The 20735-nt window shown below is 44.2% G+C and overlaps 1 protein-coding gene across 1 annotated transcript in view; it reads right to left on the bottom strand.

Annotated features, from left to right (window-relative positions):
• LOC138665907 (disintegrin and metalloproteinase domain-containing protein 9-like) overlaps positions 1-20735 on the bottom strand; it is a 105035-nt gene that overhangs the window by 10675 nt on the left and 73625 nt on the right. Inside the window, exons 9-17 of the mRNA XM_069753860.1 lie at positions 15240-15409; positions 13796-13880; positions 13603-13727; positions 11819-11990; positions 11084-11173; positions 5499-5688; positions 4102-4207; positions 3605-3779; positions 814-894 (exon numbers count right to left, since the gene is read on the bottom strand). Of these exons, the coding sequence (XP_069609961.1) occupies positions 814-894; positions 3605-3779; positions 4102-4207; positions 5499-5688; positions 11084-11173; positions 11819-11990; positions 13603-13727; positions 13796-13880; positions 15240-15409 (1194 nt within the window). The remainder of the gene's footprint in view (positions 1-813; positions 895-3604; positions 3780-4101; positions 4208-5498; positions 5689-11083; positions 11174-11818; positions 11991-13602; positions 13728-13795; positions 13881-15239; positions 15410-20735) is intronic.

Here is a 20735-nt window from a genome sequence, read left to right as displayed (position 1 = left end):
TGGCTGGCTTGGAGGTTGGCAAGTGTGTCCTTGTTGCCTTACGGACATAGTCCAGCCAAGGTCTAGTTTGGGATCTGAATTTTTTTTGTGGTTTGCGCTGGGTTTTGAATTCTGGAAGCTTCGTCTGAGGTATGAAATAATTTTGTAGTCTTGACCAGTTGTCTGAATGTTATGAAGGGTTCTGGTGTTTTTTTTGGATATTTCTTGGTGTTTTGATCTGTGGTCCTGCATTAATTAAGGCCTGAATGGAAAATCCAAATTAATTAAGGGTGTGATAAAAGGGCTGCATGCACGACAAACTTACTCTAAGACATTAGGTTTGGGGCATGACCTGTATATATGAGCGGGGTATGTATTGCTACTGTTCTGAAGTCTGAAAACACAATGGGATCTGGTCTAGGGTCTGTAGTCATCTTGTGATCTAGTCTGCGGTGTTAAATTATATTGGGGTTACACACATCCATGTTTCACAATCTAAGTATGGACCGTGATGAGCGGACTCGCCCTGGACTCCTTACCTAAACTCAACAGGCTCGTGTTTGCCTTTGAGGCTAACAAGCTCAAATTAGGAGACCTATGGTTGGTCTGTGCATCCTGGTCAGTTCTTGGACTGCAAAACAAGGATGCGTGAAACTGGCCTCAAAGAGCTTGAAATGGTTTGGATCCTAGGATTCTAGGGAACCTCAGGGTGTCATGAAGAGCTTTTCATGGCAAGTGGAGGTCTTGGGGTACTATCAGTTGGGGTTTAATCAGTTTGCAAACCGAATTTCATGGGAATGCTCATCGAATTTCCAAATGGAACAAATCACTCACCCCATGGTCGTTACATTTTCCTTTGATATCGCAGGTGAATCCTAAAGCAGAGGCGTTCTGACATGCATAGTTTACGCAGGCCTGAGAAGAATCACAAGGAGTCACTGTAGCATAGTACTGTTGTACAAGTTCCACAACATTTTCACTAGTCAGGGCTTTACAAGCCTAAGATGTGCAAGCCTTGTTTTTTGTTATTTCTAATGTGTATTTCAATTATGTTGGAACCCCCAAAGCAGTCCTAAAGTTCCTGATGTGTTCCTCTATGGAGCGGTGTCTGAGCATCACCATTCTCAGGATGGTAAAAATCCCCAGCCGTCATACGTTTATCATCCTGGGAACGGTCAAATGAATCTTTAATAAAAAATTCAGGTCTAAACATTTACAGTTATCCTGATTATAGGACCTGGACTATCTGTCTGCTTTCACTCCGCACTCTTGCGGCTCTGCACTCAGACCTTGCTTCGCACTCTCTGGCTTTGCTCTGTGGCTCCGCTCTTTGCGGTTCTATCTGGCCCCGCTCTTTGCGGTACTATCTGGCTCCGCCTCCTGTGTTTCTGCACTTGGCTCCGTCTCCGCTCTTGGCTCCGCCTCCAGCGTATCCGCTCTTGGCTCCGCCTCCAGCGTATCCGCTCTTGGCTCCGCCTCCAGCATCTCCGCTCTTGGCTCCGCCTCCAGCGTCTCCGCTCTTGGCTCCGCCTCCAGCGTCTCCGCTCTTGGCTCCGCCTCCAGCGTCTCCGCCCTTGGCTCCGCCTCTTGCGGTTCCGTTCTTGGCTCTGCCTTCTCCTTCTCTTCTCTTAGTTCCACCTTCTACTTGTTACTTGGTCCTCCTGTGTGAACAGGTCCCTACCTGTTCCTTCATTCTCCTTTCCTTCTGGCTTGTTTCCGTACCTGCATCTTCTGTGTGTACAGGTCCCTACCTGTTCCTTCTTCACACTCACAATAGGACTGCACTCGGGTGTCATCAGAGTGCAGCCTGATTCATACACCACATCACCCCGTCCTGTGTATCCTGTGTTCCTGCCAGTCCTGCCGTTCCTGCCCTGCCTTCCAGTCCTGTGTTCTCTGCAGTGCCTCCCAATCCTGTGTTCCTGCCAGTCCTGCCGTTCCTGCCCTGCCTTCCAGTCCTGTGTTCTCTGCAGTGCCTCCCAATCCTGTGTTCCTGCCAGTCCTGCCGTTCCTGCCCTGCCTTCCAGTCCTGTGTTCTCTGCCGTGTCTCTGCCAGCCCTGTCTCAGCCGTGCCAGCCTACTCGTCTGTGTTCCAGCCGTGCTCTTCTGCCAGTCCTGCCTAATGCCCGCACCAATCCTGGTGTTCCTGTCTCCCAAGTGGGATCAGCAGCCACAGCCAGACACCACCCTAGAGTAGCACCTGGCAGCTGCCTGCTGCACAAGCCTGTCCTCACCATCAGAGGCTCCAGTGAAAACCCAGGCAGCTGTCATAGTCACGCCCCTTCCAGGGTAGTCTGGTTTGTGGCACAGTGGGGCCACAAACCCCCCGAGCTCACGCCCACCAATCAGGGCGTGAGCGTGACACAGTGTCCATGTTAGACCACCGCTCTATTCATTTCCTATGGGGCTGCCGAGGGCTGCATATAGAGAATGAATGGAGCACCATTCGGCGACTGACCTGCTGCTGCATGCCGTAATGGGGATAAAAATTCCCAGTCATGCAGATTGGTTTGAGTCCCAGAAAATAGACCCCCTGAATATCAATTATGGCGATTTCACATTGCGTTCAGGTACCCCTTCATTGGTCCTGTCGGGGCTTACATCCAAACCTTCCCGCAAAATGTTGGCGCATAAGTTCAATTCCCGTTTTGTGGGAGGTTCGGACATAAGCCCCTATAGGGCCAATGAACAAGTGTCTAAACACAATGAGAAAGCACCCTTAGGTATCTATCTGTAGCTGTCTTGTTGACTTGTTTTCACTGGACAACCCTTTTTAATGAACGGCAAAAAGAGAATTTCTCTGTCAGGCACCAGTTCCTCAGGCCCTACATTAGGGATAACACAGTGCATCCGTTTTTGCTTGGAGTATTCCTTTACAAAGAATCTGTCAGTAACATCAAACCCCTACTAAACCATTTATACTTTTATATCTTCAATCTGTTGCTGCATTCTAGAGAAATCAGAGTTTTAATTGAAATGGAAATGAGCTGTTAAGTGCTTTGGGTATGACAGAGCACTTTCCAAGCCACTGCCTCTTGAAGTTGTTTCCCTGCCCAGCCCCTGCCTCATTAGCTTGATTGATAGCTCACTGTCTGTGTGATGTCAAGTGACCGGCAAGGAAAATGTCGATTTCTCAGGAATGCAGCAGCAGCTGGAAGATATAAAAGGTGTCTATGGCTTCGTCTTCCAATTTTTGGTTTGGGCTGGCTGATCTTACTGACAGATTCTCTTTAAGAACTGTATATTAAAAAGTATATTTACCACATATGACATTTTTCACTCATCTACACGATAGGTTACAGGGTATTCCAGTAGGTAGAAGTTAGCAGCTATCCACAGCATATGTGATGAATCCAAGATCGGTGGTCTGGGACCAGCCATGTCACCATAATGGGGCACCAATCTTTGTTAGAATGGAGTATCAATGTCATTTGGACTGAGGTTGACGGGCAAAGAATAGCAACAGCCCCATTGGCCCTGAACTGATGTGCAGCCATTGCTCTATTCAATCTCTGAGCACAGTGAGGACCAATGTGGTCCAATATCAGACATATGTCACCCATCCCATGTCATTCTGGTGGACCCCCCCTGCATCATATATTAACGTCATCACATTAGGACTGACCTTTCCTTCTGCACACGGTGCTCCCTGGTGAACTAGTCCGGGATCCGGCACATCGGGGCCTAGGTTATAGTCTACACTGATACAATCCTGCCCGTTGATGTTGGCAATAATTATACTACTGTTCAGTATCTTCTGAGGCGTCCCTGTGCACTGTAATTTACCGCACAGGCTGTTACTGCATAAAAAGAAAAAGGACAAATATAGCATAAATCTTGTGTTAAAAAAATATAGGTCTAAGGGTTCACGTTTCTCCTTGTGGAGAGTGACAAGCCAAGCCTGGCATGTCAGAGTGAGGAGACTTACAAGCCATGCATGCTCCTCTGGGAAATTAAATATGTAAATTATCTCTTCAGAGAGGAAGAGGACTAGAACTCTGGCGCCACCTATTGGAAGCAGCGATATTAAAAGTCAATATCGACTCTTTAACGAGCCTTGCCCCTCCAGCTATGAAAGCTGGGATCATGATTTTTCGGTAACTATCAGTATGAGTTACTTACGCTGTTGAACATTTTTGGGGTTTTCCTGACACGACGCCACAGTTCCCATATTGATCTCCAGCAATGTTTTTCGTTTCATAGCAGACATTGGCAGCTTGTTTTACTCCTTTGTGAGGTAACAACAAGGAAACACAGTTATCGCCATGAAGGGGTTTTACCACCAAAGACTAAACCCCACAAATTCATTAGATTCATACTGTTTGAATCCATCAACATTATTCGGCCAACAGTACAGGGTGGGCCATGTATATGGAGACGCCTAAATAAAATGGATATGGCTGGTGATATCAACTTCCTGTTTGTGGCACATTAGTATATGGGAGCGGGAAAACTTTTCAAGATGGATGGTGACCATGGCGGCCATTTTGAAGTTGGCCATTTTGGATGCAACTTTATAAATGGCCCACCCCACCCAGGCGTATCCATATAAATAGCTCATCCCTGTATAATGTGTATGGGGGCCTCCCAACTGTCCCCTGATAGATGACGTTGAGGAGATAAGGATCCGGCATGTTCGATTTTAGACTGGTCCTTTTGTTCTCCAGAGATAAGCCGCCCCCCAGCAGTGGCTCTTGTACAAAACACAGGAGATTGGCAGAGCGAGCAGTTTTGTGTATGCGATAGTCTGGGGAGGTAGCTAAATGGTTAGCTTTCTAAGGAGTGTGTGGGGCTTTAGGCTAGCCATACTCTTTAGATCCTTGTAGGCCAATTTCTGACGTCTCTATACACATGGACTCTCAGGTCGGTTGAGCATTCATATGTTCTGTATGAGGCGAGGAGAGCAAGACATGGCCAGACACTTCTTGCGATAAATTATCTACCCTAAGAATAAAAGTATGAGTTGTGTTTATCTTTTTCATGACACGGTGATTTTTTGCTTTTGAGATTTTGGTTTTTCCTCCCCTTCTTCCAAGAGACACAACTTTTTGGCTATGACAACCCATCAGCACCCCGCGATGGCATCACGGAAGGCGACGAGAGTCGGTGCACTTGCACACCGTTAATTGTGTCATTTAAATGCTGCTCTCGGTGACTGACAGTGACATTTATATGGTAAACAGCAGCTATCTGAGCTCGCTCCAGTTGCTGTTGTTACAGGAAGATTTGGGCTGGCCCCTATACACACTTGATGATTGGCCAATACCAGTGATATCAATAAGCTTGGCTAACTGTAATATGTTCCATCTTGAAGAATAGGGGTACCCTGCTCCTCGCCCATCAGACTAGGGCTGCTTGACTATTTTCTTTCTTTGGGACAGACCGCACAAAGGTGGTAACATCCCTACTTGGAAAAGTGATTGAACACGATAAACATTTGAGGGTCCCAATAATGATTGCGCCTCCAATGTGGATATAAACCCAATAAATATAATCACTAATGAGAAATCATTGATTACCTGGACCCAGCAGTGCCTGGCACTGATCGTCATAGCTCTGACACACCCCGCTATAGCAGTAAGAGTTGTTGCAGGGGTAACCATCCATTATATACACGTCAACAGGACACAGGGCATAGGATCCATTGCAGTATTCGGGCAGGTCACATATGTTAGACTGAGCTCGGCAAAGTATTCCCCCGACCTTAAACTGAAGTATGAAGAAAAATCAGTAGTCATTTGTTAAAGGAGCAATACACTACAGGAGTCACTACAGGATCAAGAGCAGCATGTCTCTACAAGACAATTGGTTGTATCAAGACCGGCATCACTCTACAGGAAAGCCGGTTGTATCAAGGCTCGCATGTCTCTACACTAAAGTGTGCGGTATCAAAACCAGCATGTCTCTACACTAAAGTGTGCGGTATCAAAACCAGCATGTCTCTACACTAAAGTGTGCGGTATCAAAACCGGCATGTTTCTACACTAAAGTGTGCGGTATCAAAACCAGCATGCCTCTACACTAAAGTGTGCGGTATCAAAACCGGCATGTTTCTACACTAAAGTGTGCGGTATCAAAACCAGCATGTCTCTACACTAAAGTGTGCGGTATCAAAACCAGCATGTCTCTACACTAAAGTATGTTGTATCAAAACCGGCATGTCTCTACACTAAAGTGTGCGGTATCAAAACCAGCATGCCTCTACACTAAAGTATGTTGTATCAAAACCGGCATGTCTCTACACTAATGTGTGCGGTATCAAAACCAGCATGTCTCTACACTAAAGTGTGTTGTATCAAAACCAGCATGTCTCTACACTAAAGTGTGCTGTATCAAAACCAGCATGTCTCTACACTAAAGTGTGCGGTATCAAAACCAGCATGCCTCTACACTAAAGTATGTTGTATCAAAACCGGCATGTCTCTACACTAATGTGTGCGGTATCAAAACCAGCATGCCTCTACACTAAAGTGTGTTGTATCAAAACCAGCATGTCTCTACACTAAAGTGTGCTGTATCAAAACCAGCATGCCTCTACACTAAAGTATGTTGTATCAAAACCGGCATGTCTCTACACTAATGTGTGCGGTATCAAAACCAGCATGCCTCTACACTAAAGTGTGTTGTATCAAAACCAGCATGTCTCTACACTAAAGTGTGCGGTATCAAAACCAGCATGCCTCTACACTAAAGTATGTTGTATCAAAACCGGCATGTCTCTACACTAATGTGTGCGGTATCAAAACCAGCATGCCTCTACACTAAAGTGTGTTGTATCAAAACCGGCATGTCTCTACACTAAAGTGTGCGGTATCAAAACCAGCATGCCTCTACACTAAAGTATGTTGTATCAAAACCGGCATGTCTCTACACTAATGTGTGCGGTATCAAAACCAGCATGCCTCTACACTAAAGTGTGTTGTATCAAAACCAGCATGTCTCTACACTAAAGTGTGCTGTATCAAAACCAGCATGTCTCTACACTAAAGTGTGTTGTATCAAAACCGGCATGTTTCTACACTAAAGTGTGCTGTATCAAAACCGGCATGTCTCTACACTAAAGTGTGCGGTATCAAAACCAGCATGTCTCTACACTAAAGTGTGCGGTATCAAAACCAGCATGTCTCTACACTAAAGTGTGCGGTATCAAAACCAGCATGTCTCTACACTAAAGTGTGTTGTATCAAAACCAGCATGTCTCTACACTAAAGTGTGCGGTATCAAAACCAGCATGCCTCTACACTAAAGTGTGTTGTATCAAAACCGGCATGTTTCTACACTAAAGTGTGCTGTATCAAAACCGGCATGTCTCTACACTAAAGTGTGCGGTATCAAAACCAGCATGTCTCTACACTAAAGTGTGTTGTATCAAAACCGGCATGTTTCTACACTAAAGTGTGCTGTATCAAGACCGTCATGTCTCTACACTAAAGTGTGTTGTATCAAAACCAGCATGTCTCTACACTAAAGTGTGTTGTATCAAAACCGGCATGTTTCTACACTAAAGTGTGTTGTATCAAAACCGGCATGTTTCTACACTAAAGTGTGCTGTATCAAAACCGGCATGTTTTTACACTAAAGTGTGCTGTATCAAGACCGTCATGTCTCTACACTAAAGTGTGCGGTATCAAAACCGGCATGTTTCTACACTAAAGTGTGCTGTATCAAAACCAGCATGTCTCTACACTAAAGTGTGCTGTATCAAGACCGTCATGTCTCTACACTAAAGTGTGTTGTATCAAGACCGTCATGTCTCTACACTAAAGTGTGCGGTATCAAAACCGTCATGTCTCTACACTAAAGTGTGTTGTATCAAGACCGTCATGTCTCTACACTAAAGTGTGTTGTATCAAGACCGTCATGTCTCTACACTAAAGTGTGCTGTATCAAAACCAGGAGGTCTCTACACTAAAGTGTGTTGTATCAAGACCGGCATGTCACTACACTAAAGTGTGTTGTATCAAGACCGTCATGTCTCTACACTAAAGTGTGTTGTATCAAGACCGGCATGTCTCTACACTAAAGTGTGCTGTATCAAGACCGGCATGTCTCTACGCTAAAGTGTGCTGTATCAAGACCAGCATGTCTCTACACTAAAGTGTGCTGTATCAAGACGGGCATGTCTCTACACTAAAGTGTGTTGTATCAAGACCGGCATGTCTCTTCACTAAAGTGTGTTGTATCAAGACCGGCATATCTCTACACTAAAGTGTGCTGTATCAAGACCGGCATGTCTCTACACTAAAGTGTGTTGTATCAAGACCGTCATGTCTCTACACTAAAGTGTGTTGTATCAAGACCGTCATGTCTCTACACTAAAGTGTGTTGTATCAAGACCGGCATGTCTCTTCACTAAAGTGTGTTGTATCAAGACCGGCATGTCTCTACACTAAAGTGTGCTGTATCAAAACTGGCATGTCTCTACACTAAAGTGTGTTGTATCAAGACCGGCATGTCTCTACACTAAAGTGAGTTGTATCAAGACCGGCATGTCTCTACACTAAAGCGTGCTGTATCAAGACCGGCATGTCTCTACACTAAAGTGTGTTGTATCAAAACCAGCATGTCTCTACACTAAAGTGTGCTGTATCAAAACCAGCATGTCTCTACACTAAAGTGTGCGGTATCAAAACCAGCATGCCTCTACACTAAAGTGTGCTGTATCAAGACCGTCATGTCTCTACACTAAAGTGTGCGGTATCAAAACCAGCATGCCTCTACACTAAAGTGTGTTGTATCAAAACCGGCATGTTTCTACACTAAAGTGTGCTGTATGAAAACCGGCATGTCTCTACACTAAAGTGTGCGGTATCAAAACCAGCATGTCTCTACACTAAAGTGTGTTGTATCAAAACCAGCATGCCTCTACACTAAAGTGTGTTGTATCAAAACCGGCATGTTTCTACACTAAAGTGTGCTGTATCAAAACCGGCATGTTTCTACACTAAAGTGTGCTGTATCAAGACCGTCATGTCTCTACACTAAAGTGTGCGGTATCAAAACCGGCATGTTTCTACACTAAAGTGTGCTGTATCAAAACCAGCATGTCTCTACACTAAAGTGTGCTGTATCAAGACCGTCATGTCTCTACACTAAAGTGTGTTGTATCAAGACCGTCATGTCTCTACACTAAAGTGTGTTGTATCAAGACCGTCATGTCTCTACACTAAAGTGTGCGGTATCAAAACCGGCATGTTTCTACACTAAAGTGTGCTGTATCAAAACCAGCATGTCTCTACACTAAAGTGTGCTGTATCAAGACCGTCATGTCTCTACACTAAAGTGTGTTGTATCAAGACCGTCATGTCTCTACACTAAAGTGTGTTGTATCAAGACCGTCATGTCTCTACACTAAAGTGTGCTGTATCAAAACCAGGAGGTCTCTACACTAAAGTATGTTGTATCAAGACCGGCATGTCACTACACTAAAGTGTGTTGTATCAAGACCGTCATGTCTCTACACTAAAGTGTGTTGTATCAAGACCGGCATGTCTCTACACTAAAGTGTGCTGTATCAAGACCGGCATGTCTCTACACTAAAGTGTGCTGTATCAAGACCAGCATGTCTCTACACTAAAGTGTGCTGTATCAAGACCGGCATGTCTCTACACTAAAGTGTGTTGTATCAAGACCGGCATGTCTCTTCACTAAAGTGTGTTGTATCAAGACCGGCATGTCTCTACACTAAAGTGTGCTGTATCAAGACCGTCATGTCTCTACACTAAAGTGTGTTGTATCAAGACCGTCATGTCTCTACACTAAAGTGTGTTGTATCAAGACCGGCATGTCTCTTCACTAAAGTGTGTTGTATCAAGACCGGCATGTCTCTACACTAAAGTGTGCTGTATCAAAACTGGCATCTCTCTACACTAAAGTGTGTTGTATCAAGACCGGCATGTCTCTACACTAAAGTGAGTTGTATCAAGACCGGCACGTCTCTACGCTAAAGTGTGCTGTATCAAGACCGGCATGTCTCTACACTAAAGTGTGCTGTATCAAGACCGGCATGTCTCTACACTAAAGTGTGTTGTATCAAGACCGGCATGTCTCTTCACTAAAGTGTGTTGTATCAAGACCGGCATGTCTCTTCACTAAAGTGTGTTGTATCAAGACCGGCATGTCTCTACACTAAAGTGTGTTGTATCAAGACCGTCATGTCTCTACACTAAAGTGTGTTGTATCAAGACCGGCATGTCTCTACACTAAAGTGTGCTGTATCAAGACCGGCATGTCTCTTCACTAAAGTGTGTTGTATCAAGACCGGCATGTCTCTTCACTAAAGTGTGTTGTATCAAGACCGGCATGTCTCTACACTAAAGTGTGCTGTATCAAAACTGGCATGTCTCTACACTAAAGTGTGTTGTATCAAGACCGGCATGTCTCTACACTAAAGTGAGTTGTATCAAGACCGGCATGTCTCTACGCTAAAGTGTGCTGTATCAAGACCGGCATGTCTCTACACTAAAGTGTGCTGTATCAAGAACGGCATGTCTCTACACTAAAGTGTGTTGTATCAAGACCGGCATGTCTCTTCACTAAAGTGTGTTGTATCAAGACCGGCATGTCTCTTCACTAAAGTGTGTTGTATCAAGACCGGCATGTCTCTACACTAAAGTGTGTTGTATCAAGAACGTCATGTCTCTACACTAAAGTGTGTTGTATCAAGACCGGCATGTCTCTACACTAAAGCGTGCTGTATCAAGACCGGCATGTCTCTACACTAAAGTGTGTTGTATCAATACTGTCATGTCGCTACACTAAAGTATGTTGTATCAAGACCGTCATGTCTCTACACTAAAGTGTGTTGTATCAAGAACGGCATGTCTCTACACTAAAGTGTGCTGCATCAAAACCAGCATGCCTCTACACTAAAGTGTGTTGTATCAAGAACGGCATGTCTCTCTCTGCACAATTTGGCTTTATTACAGATTCTGACACCCTTATTGAACGCAATACAACCATAATATACACAAATATATAATCATGTAAAAATGAGATAATAACCGTTCTTGAGAAGATTTTTAACAAGTAGATTGCAACGTTGCTTGTTCTTTGCAATTTTATCCATTTAAAATGGGAAAAGTTGAAATAAGGATATTTTTACCTTGCAATTCTCACAACATAATCCCTGTGCACACTGTGATCCACTGGTTAGCCTGCAAGTGGCAGCATTGCAACATGGGTTTTTGCATTCCTACAATAAAGTAGAAAAAAGTTTAAAAGTTGCACGTTTTGTAGAAATTGCACACATCCGCTACAGAGATCCCTGGTCCTGATGGCAGGGAATTAATGTTTTTTTTTTTTTTTTAAAAGGGTCTCCTCTTGGTAATTACATGTATTCCTGTTATCTTTAAAATTGGCACCATATAAAACCCAGTATAGAATACGTATTAGGAAAGATCCTCTATGACCACTGTCTCTTAGAATAAAGGGGCCGTAGCCCTGACTACCCCCTGCACAGCAGCAGCGCCCCCAGCAAACTGACTCTGCCAGGAACAGCAACAAGCCCCATTTACTTGAATAGAGCTGTGAATGGAAAGACATTAAAGGTGCTGCAGCACAGGAACTGCAGCTCCTTCACTGTCACAATCAGTGGTAGTGGTTCCAGAGGTCTGATACCTGCCAATCATAAAGTGATGATATATCCTACTGATTCTGAGATTAAATAGATAAAATGAAATGAGGTGAAGAGGCAATGATTTTATAAAAAATGAAGCAGATAAACGCAACCCTCCACCGCCAAAATAAAATGTGACTGTACATTTTTAATGTACAGCCACCCTATAGTATGTAAAAATAATAAATAAATATAAAAAATATATATAAAAATGTATATTACCGTTGAGGATCCGCAGTCACACTCTTCTCCGCGCTCGACCACATTGTTGCCACACACTGGTAAACTGAGGACCTGGTTTGGATCTGGCGGGTTTTTCAGACAAGTCCCTTGACCCCTCAGGATTAGTGCTTCAAAGTCATTGGCACTGCAGGTACTAAATGTCTGTGCATTACTGAGAACGATTCAATGTCAGGAGAAAAATCGATAAATCAGCTGGATTAAAATCCATCTCCAAACCAATTTTGCATGATTTACTTCTGAAAAGGTTTTTTACAAGGATGCGGCCAAAGCGGCCAAAATTCGTGTTGAGGCACAGGTCAGAATCTGCTAATGACAGCTGGTAACAAACACTTTCGGTGTTAATGGCTGCCAATTATGATGCGGAACGACAATTCGCAACTACGAAGCCATTGAGAAAGCGCTCTTTTAGCTGCTGCCATTTGTAAATGGCGCTGAATATTCTTAGGCTGCGAACACAGCTAAAGGCCACATTCACACATCCGTTGGCATCACATAAAACCTAAAATCACGCCATCGTATTAAAAATTGTTCCATTTTCATCCAAGAAAAAAACTTCTGATTCTTCATCTTGTATCATCATCCACATGCAATCCATCTGCTATGTTTTTTTATACATCATCGGATGATAAAACTTAAAAGAGCAAATACATTTTCCTATGTTAAGAATGGCAATGTTTCTCTAACAATCGGATGTAATATGGTTGATCCGTAATGGATCCGAAAATTTTTTTGCACCCATAAACAAAAGGTAAATTTCATCCAAAATGCATAAGACATTACTATATGCTGTGGGCGCTCGGTCCGTGCAAAGAAATGGTCATCTGAACGGCCCAATTGAATTACATTGGTCTGGATGAGGACAGTTTATCACACAATCATCACTGGGACCGAAGTTAGTGTGAGTTTATTGGAGCCATCCATATTTATTACGGAGATGCCTGTCTGTTCTATCAGACTCCGTATCGTATTCTGATCATTTTTTGAAAATCAGACTCGGCCATTCACATCTATACATCCCAAACGGATAAAAAAAATAGGAAAAATCCATATTAAATTAGTTTTCCATCCGTGTCAATGGGAAAAAAAAATTCAGATTAATTTCTGTTTTTCAGGTTTTTTTTAACTCGATGATAAAAGGATGTAAATGGAGGCAATATGGATGATACATGGGAGAAAAATGAATTAGTTTTAGGGCTCCTGCAGACGATTGTATTTTCGATCCAATAAAACATCGGGTCAATGTTATTCTAAGGGGCCGTGCATATATCCAATTTTTTTCCTGGACCATGCAAGAAAATTAACAGACAAAACCCAAGAAAAAAAAAACTGCTCTGCTCCCATCTATACTGAGGTCGACTGACACAAGGTGAGGTTTTAATAATAGATAGGTCCGTCAATCAAAACTATAACTCGTCGCGCAAAAATCAAGCCCCCGTACGGCTATGTCGACAAAAAAATTAAAAAAAAGTTCTGGCCTTTGAAAGAAGAAGTTGAAGAAAAGGGAAGAGAGAAAATGAAAATTGTCAGCGCCATCAAGGAATCACAGAGGTCTTGGTCGCGCTCCTGACATGTCTGCTTTAGTAAATCCACCAGTGACTCACTGACAAAGGGAATGGTAACGCCCTGTTGTCAATTACTGCTAAATAGATTTCCAGGAGGAATAATACAGGAATAGCACAAAACGAAGCATAAAGAATGGGTATATAGGATGAAGTTTCCACACTACATTACACAGATTCACGTCTTCCACCAGGAATACTTACTTGTCTGAACCAAACATTATAAAGGTGCTCGGACATCGATCATTATCGTGGCTCATCCCAAGGACGTGGCCAAGCTCATGAGCGACCACTGTGGCGTGAGACTGTGGGGTGGATCCGGGACTGAACTGCACAGACAAGTCCATGATGAGCGTCTGAAAAGTAGCGGCAAAACTGGACAAAACACTCTACTTACCGTACTAATAGAGGTGGCGACGCTTGGTGAACACACGGTGCCAACGAATGCCATGCCAACCACACTGCCGTATGCACCGCGCCCTCTGAAAGCAATAAAAAAAATAAATGTCATGCCATCAATAATTGGAAAAAAATAACATAATGAAAATTGCTTTTTAGAATCGCTGACACAACCATAGTGGCACCTTATAGCCTAAACGTCATCTAGTGCAAGGCTGCATTCACATGGTGCGGTTTTTGTTGGCTGATAATAGTGGTAAAATCACAACTTTTTTTGCCACAATTTTCAAACTAATTTTCGGCTGGGTTTGTTAAATTAAAAAAATTTCACTTGATGAGATTCTGTTCATTCACAGTAGCCAATCTGTACAAGCAAAGCCTCGGTGTAGCATAAGAAGAGGGACAAAGCAACAGCCCAAAAACTGATGAGGCAGAAGGTCGATTTCAGACCACCACTGACTCCAACAGACAATGCAGGAAAGCTGGAGTCATTGATCATAGCTGTGAGAAATGAAGCACAGCTATGAAAGAAAGAGAGCAGCCATGTCTATACCTCTGGTTTTCATATCATTTTAAGACAGTCCTGACATCCACTTATCAGTGATGGGCTCGTTGGTGGATGTGGTTATAAGGGAAATCATCACTGTGGGTCCTAAACACAAAGACTAGCAGGAACCATTCAATGTCAAGGCAATGATGTGGAGGTTTGACCAAGTGAGTATTACTTTTGCTAACTTCTGTGCCTTTTTGTGGGGGATTTCAGATAATCCGTTAAGGCTTTGACACATTATTTTAACTATGTTAGTGGTTATTTTTAGTGTATAAAGTTTAATTCTGCAATCTACATCCCTCTTTTCGCTTTCGAACCCCCTGAAACGTAGATTGTAGGCCGATACAAGTTGCAGATTTTTATCTCGTGGGAGTGTTTCTGCCAGTAATACAGGCTGGATGTGAAGTTTATGTGTAGGGTGCTGCTATGTTTCTTAGCTCATATATCAGCACAGCTTCTATCCTGCACCATTTTTCTTCTCATGTACTTTCTTAGTTATCTGACACAAGTTTTCTCTGCTCTCCCTGAGACTATTGCTGCTTTCATCCTCTCGACATACTATGTACAAGCCTCACCCGTTCCTTTCTTCTATCTCTAACACTAACAGAAAGAAGGTGAGGAGCAGAAAGAGCCGTCAGAACCAGGATCGGGATCTCTGATGGATTTGTAACACTTTTGCAGAACACTCACCTAGATGACTGGCAGACACTCTGCAGCAAAATGGTAGAAAACAATCTTTGGATCGTTGCTTAGCTTTACATTTAGGAAGCAAATGAAAAATAAAAAAGTTCTACTGTGCAAAGGGAAGAATAGCCCTAAATGATTGAGATATTGGCTTGTAAGCAAAGTTCCTGTCATCCTGAGCAGATCGAGGCATTAAGTCGTGACTCACATGAGGAGATGATAGATGTCGCATCTCTTAAGATCTTTAGTGCTACTCTTCCACTGTGAAAATCTTCCCAGCACATCCCCGGCGCTTCCTGATGTTACATCAAAGGGGTTGCTGGACGACCATGTAATCAAATTAGTCAGGACTATCCGAATGTTTAGGGGACGAAACATCTGAGAACACAGAGAACACAAGATAATTAGATAACATTAGGTTTCCCCAAAATATTAGAGATCAGGGTTTGGTGTATACAGCGGGAAACTCATCCCCATTGGCTACCATTAGCTTAACGTATGCCACAAGATTGTTCTTCTGGATATCATAGAACCATAGAATGTTAAAGTTGGAAGGGACCTCCTGGATCATCTGGTCCAACCCCCGGCTCAAAGCAGGATTCACTAAACCATCTCAGACAGATGTCTGACCAGCCTCCATTTGAAGACTTCCATTGAAGGAGAACTCACCACCTCTCCTGGCAGCCTGTTCCAGTCATTGATCACCCTCACTGTCAAAAAGTTTTTTTTCTAATATCTAATCTGTGTCTCCTCCCTTTCAGTTTCATCCCATTGCTTCTAGTCTTTCCTTGTGCAAATGAGAATAAAGATGATCCTTATACACTGTGACTGTCACGGCGTTCTCTCTGTATTTGGTTTTCAGCGTGACAGGAGCTAGAGGAACACACAGACATTCTAGGGAGGAGCTAGAGGAACACAGACATTCTAGGGAGGAACTAGAGGAACACAGACATTCTAGGGAGGAACTAGAGGAACACACAGACATTATTGGGAGGAGTGTTGTGAATTCTGTGGTCAAGCTCCCTCCTGTGGTCATGAGTGGTACTTCGGCTGGTTCTGTCCATGGGCTTCCTTTGGTGGATGTGAGTGGGGCTGCGGCTTCTGAGTTTCCTTCCTCAGGTGACGAGGTTAAGTCGTTAGGTGCTGCTCTATTTAACTCCACCTAGTTCTTTGCTCCTTGCCACCAGTCAATGTTCCAGTATTGGTCTTGCTCTCTCCTGGATCGTTCTTGTGGCCTGGCTTCCCTGCATAAGCTAAGTTCTGCTTGTGTTTCTTTGTTTGCTATTTTTTGTCCAGCTTGCTATTTTTGGTTTGTCTTGCTTGCTGGAAGCTCTGGGACGCAGAGGAAGCACCTCCGTACCGTTAGTCGGTGCGGAGGGTCTTTTTGCGCCCTCTGCGTGGTTGTTTGTAGGTTTTTGTGCTGACCGCAAAGCTATCTTTCCTATCCTCGGTCTATTCAGTAAGTCGGGCCTCACTTTGCTAAAATCTATTTCATCTCTGTGTTTGTATTTTCATCTTTACTCACAGTCACTATATGTGGGGGGCTGCCTTTTCCATTGGGGAATTTCTCTGAGGCAAGGTAGGCTTATTTTTCTATCTTCAGGGCTAGCTAGTTTCTTAGGCTGTGCCGAGGCGCCTAGGTCTGGTCAGGAGCGCTCCACGGCTACTTCTAGTGTGGTGTGATAGGATTAGGGATTGCGGTCAGCAGAGTTCCCACGTCTCAGAGCTCGTCCTATGTTATTAGTAACTATCAGGTCATTTTCTGTGCTCTTAACCACCAGGTCCATTGTGGTTCTAAATCACCAGTTCATAACAGTACTGGAGGCCCAAAGTACTAATGCTTCTCAATAGAGGGAAAAGAGAAGTTCTGAGACCATTTTTTTTTCTCTGCACTGTGTTTTGTCTTTCTTTTCCCCTAGACATTTGGGTGGTTCAGGACACAGGTGTAGTGATGGACATTAAAGGTCTGTCTTATTGTGTGGATCATCTCACTGCAAGAGTACAAAATATTCAAGACTTTGTGGTTCAGAATTCTATGTTAGAACCTAGAATTCCTATTCCTGATTTGTTTTCTGGAGATAGAGCTAAGTTTCTGAGTTTCAAAAATAATTGTAAACTGTTTCTGGCTTTGAAACCCCACTCCTCTGGTGACCCAGTTCAACAAGTGAAGATCATTATTTCTTTATTACGTGGCGACCCTCAAGACTGGGCATTTTCCCTTGCGCCAGGAGATCCTGCATTATGTGATATTGATGCGTTTTTTCTGGTGCTCAGATTGCTCTATGATGAACCTAATTCAGTGGATCAGGCAGAGAAAATCTTGCTGGCTCTGTGTCAGGGTCAGGATGAGGTAGAGATATATTGTCTGAAGTTTAGGAAGTGGTCTGTGCTCACTCAATGGAATGAATGTGCTCTGGCAGCAATTTTCAGAAAGGGTCTCTCTGAAGCCCTTAAGGATGTCATGGTGGGATTTCCTATGCCTGCTGGTCTGAATGAGTCTATGTCTTTGGCCATTCAGATCGATCGACGCTTACGTGAGCGTAAAACTGTGCACCATTTGGCGGTATTATCTGAGCATAAACCTGAGCCTATGCAATGTGATAGGACTTTGACCAGAGCTGAACGGCAAGAACACAGACGTCAGAATGGGCTATGTTTTTACTGTGGTGATTCCACTCATGCTATCTCCGATTGTCCTAAGCGCACCAGGCGTTTCGCTAGGTCTGCCACCATTGGTACGGTACAGTCGAAATTTCTTTTGTCCGTTACTTTGATCTGCTCTTTGTCATCCTATTCTGTCATGGCATTTGTGGATTCAGGCGCTGCCCTGAATTTGATGGACTTGGAGTTTGCTAGGCGCTGTGGGTTTTTCTTGGAGCCCTTGCAGTATCCTATTCCATTGAGAGGAATTGATGCTACGCCTTTGGCCAAGAATAAGCCTCAGTACTTGACCCAACTGACCATGTGCATGGCTCCTGCGCATCAGGAGGATATTCGCTTTTTGGTGTTGCACAATCTGCACAATGTGGTCGTGTTGGGGTTGCCATGGCTACAGGTCCATAACCCAGTATTGGATTGGAAATCTATGTCTGTGTCCAGCTGAGGTTGTCGGGGTACATGGTGATGTTCCATTTCTGTCTATTTCATCATCCACCCCTTCTGAGGTCCCAGAGTTCTTGTCGGATTACCGGGATGTATTTGATGAGCCCAAATCCAGTGCCCTACCTCCGCATAGGGATTGCGATTGTGCTAGCAATTTGATTCCTGGTAGTAAATTTCCTAAAGGTCGACTGTTTAATTTGTCTGTGCCTGAGCACGCCGCTATGCGGAGTTATGTGAAGGAATCCTTGGAGAAGGGTCATATTCGCCCGTCGTCGTCGCCATTGGGAGCGGGGTTCTTTTTTGTGGCCAAGAAGGATGGTTCGTTGAGACCTTGTATTGATTACCGCCTTCTTAATAAAATCACAGTCAAATTTCAGTACCCCTTGCCGCTGCTGTCTGATTTGTTTGCTCGGATTAAGGGGGCTAGTTGGTTCACCAAGATAGATCTTCGTGGTGCATATAATCTTGTGCGTATTAAACAGGGCGATGAATGGAAAACAGCATTTAATACGCCCGAGGGCCATTTTGAGTACCTGGTTATGCCATTCGGGCTTTCCAATGCTCCACAGGATTTCAGTCCTTTATGCATGACATCTTCCGAGAGTACCTGGATAAATTCCTGATTGTATACTTGGATGATATTTTGGTCTTCTCGGATGATTGGGAGTCTCACGTGAAGCAGGTCAGAATGGTGTTCCAGGTCCTGCGTGCGAATTCTTTGTTTGTGAAGGGGTCAAAGTGTCTCTTTGGTGTTCAGAAGGTTTCATTTTTGGGTTTCATTTTTTCCCCTTCTACTATCGAGATGGACCCTGTTAAAGTTCAGGCCATTTATGATTGGACTCAGCCGACATCTCTGAAGAGTCTGCAAAAGTTCCTGGGCTTTGCTAATTTTTATCGTCGCTTCATCAATAATTTTTCTAGTATTGCCAAACCATTGACTGATTTAACCAAGAAGGGTGCTGATGTGGTCAATTGGTCTTCTGCTGCTGTGGAAGCTTTTCAGGAGTTGAAGCGTCGTTTTTCTTCTGCCCCTGTGTTGTGCCAGCCAGATGTTTCGCTCCCGTTCCAGGTCGAGGTTGATGCTTCTGAGATTGGAGCAGGGGCTGTTTTGTCGCAAAGAAGTTCTGATGGCTCGGTGATGAAACCATGTGCCTTCTTTTCCAGGAAGTTTTCGCCTGCTGAGCGTAATTATGATGTTGGCAATCGAGAGTTGCTGGCCATGAAGTGGGCATTCGAGGAGTGGCGTCATTGGCTTGAAGGAGCTAAGCATCGCGTGGTGGTCTTGACTGATCACAAGAATTTGACCTATCTCGAGTCTGCCAAACGGTTGAACCCTAGACAGGCTCGTTGGTCGCTGTTTTTCTCCCGTTTTGACTTTGTGGTTTCGTACCTTCCGGGCTCTAAGAATGTGAAGGCGGATGCCCTGTCTAGGAGTTTTGTGCCCGACTCTCCGGGTTTGCCTGAGCCGGCGGGTATTCTCAAAGAGGGGTAATTTTGTCTGCCATCTCCCCTGATTTGCGGCGGGTGCTGCAAAAATTTCAGGCTAATAGACCTGACCGTTGCCCAGCGGCGAAACTGTTTGTTCCTGATAAATGGACGAGTAGAGTTATCTCTGAGGTTCATTGTTCGGTGTTGGCTGGTCATCCTGGAATCTTTGGTACCAGAGATTTGGTGGCTAGATCCTTTTGGTGGCCGTCTCTGTCGCGGGATGTGCATTCGTTTGTGCAGTCCTGTGGGACTTGTGCTCGGGCTAAGCCCTGCTGTTCTCGTGCCAGTGGGTTGCTTTTGCCCTTGCCGGTCCCGAAGAGGCCCTGGACACATATCTCTATGGATTTTATTTCGGATCTCCCTGTCTCTCAAAAGATGTCGGTCATTTGGGTGGTTTGTGATCGCTTCTCTAAGATGGTCCATTTGGTACCCTTGTCTAAATTGCCTTCCTCCTCTGATTTGGTGCCATTGTTTTTCCAGCATGTGGTTCGTTTACATGGCATTCCGGAGAACATCGTTTCTGACAGAGGTTCCCAGTTTGTTTCGAGGTTTTGGCGAGCCTTTTGTGCTAGGATGGGCATTGATTTGTCTTTTTCCTCGGTTTTCCATCCTCAGACAAATGGCCAAACTGAACGAACCAATCAGACCTTGGAAACATATCTGAGATGCTTTGTTTCTGCTGATCAGGATGATTGGGTGTCCTTTTTGCCTTTGGCTGAGTTTGCCCTTAATAATCGGGCCAGCTCGGCTACCTTGGTTTCGCCGTTTTTCTGCAATTCTGGATTCCATCCTCGTTTCTCTTCAGGGCAGGTTGAGTCTTCGGACTGTCCTGGTGTGGATACTGTGGTGGATAGGTTGCAGCAGATTTGGACTCATGTAGTGGACAATTTGACCTTGTCCCAGGAGAAGGCTCAATGTTTCGCTAACCGCAGGCGCTATGTGGGTCCCCGACTTCGTGTTGGGGATTTGGTTTGGTTGTCGTCTCGTTATATTCCTATGAAAGTTTCCTCGCCTAAATTTAAGCCTCTTTTCATTGGTCCGTATAGGATTTCTGAGGTTCTTAATCCTGTGTCGTTTCGTTTGACCCTTCCAGCTTCTTTTTCCATCCATAATG

The sequence above is a fragment of the Ranitomeya imitator genome, chromosome 2, assembly GCF_032444005.1.
Source record: "Ranitomeya imitator isolate aRanImi1 chromosome 2, aRanImi1.pri, whole genome shotgun sequence".
Taxonomy (NCBI): Eukaryota; Metazoa; Chordata; class Amphibia; order Anura; family Dendrobatidae; genus Ranitomeya; species Ranitomeya imitator.
This window is presented reverse-complemented; position numbering and strand designations above follow the sequence as displayed.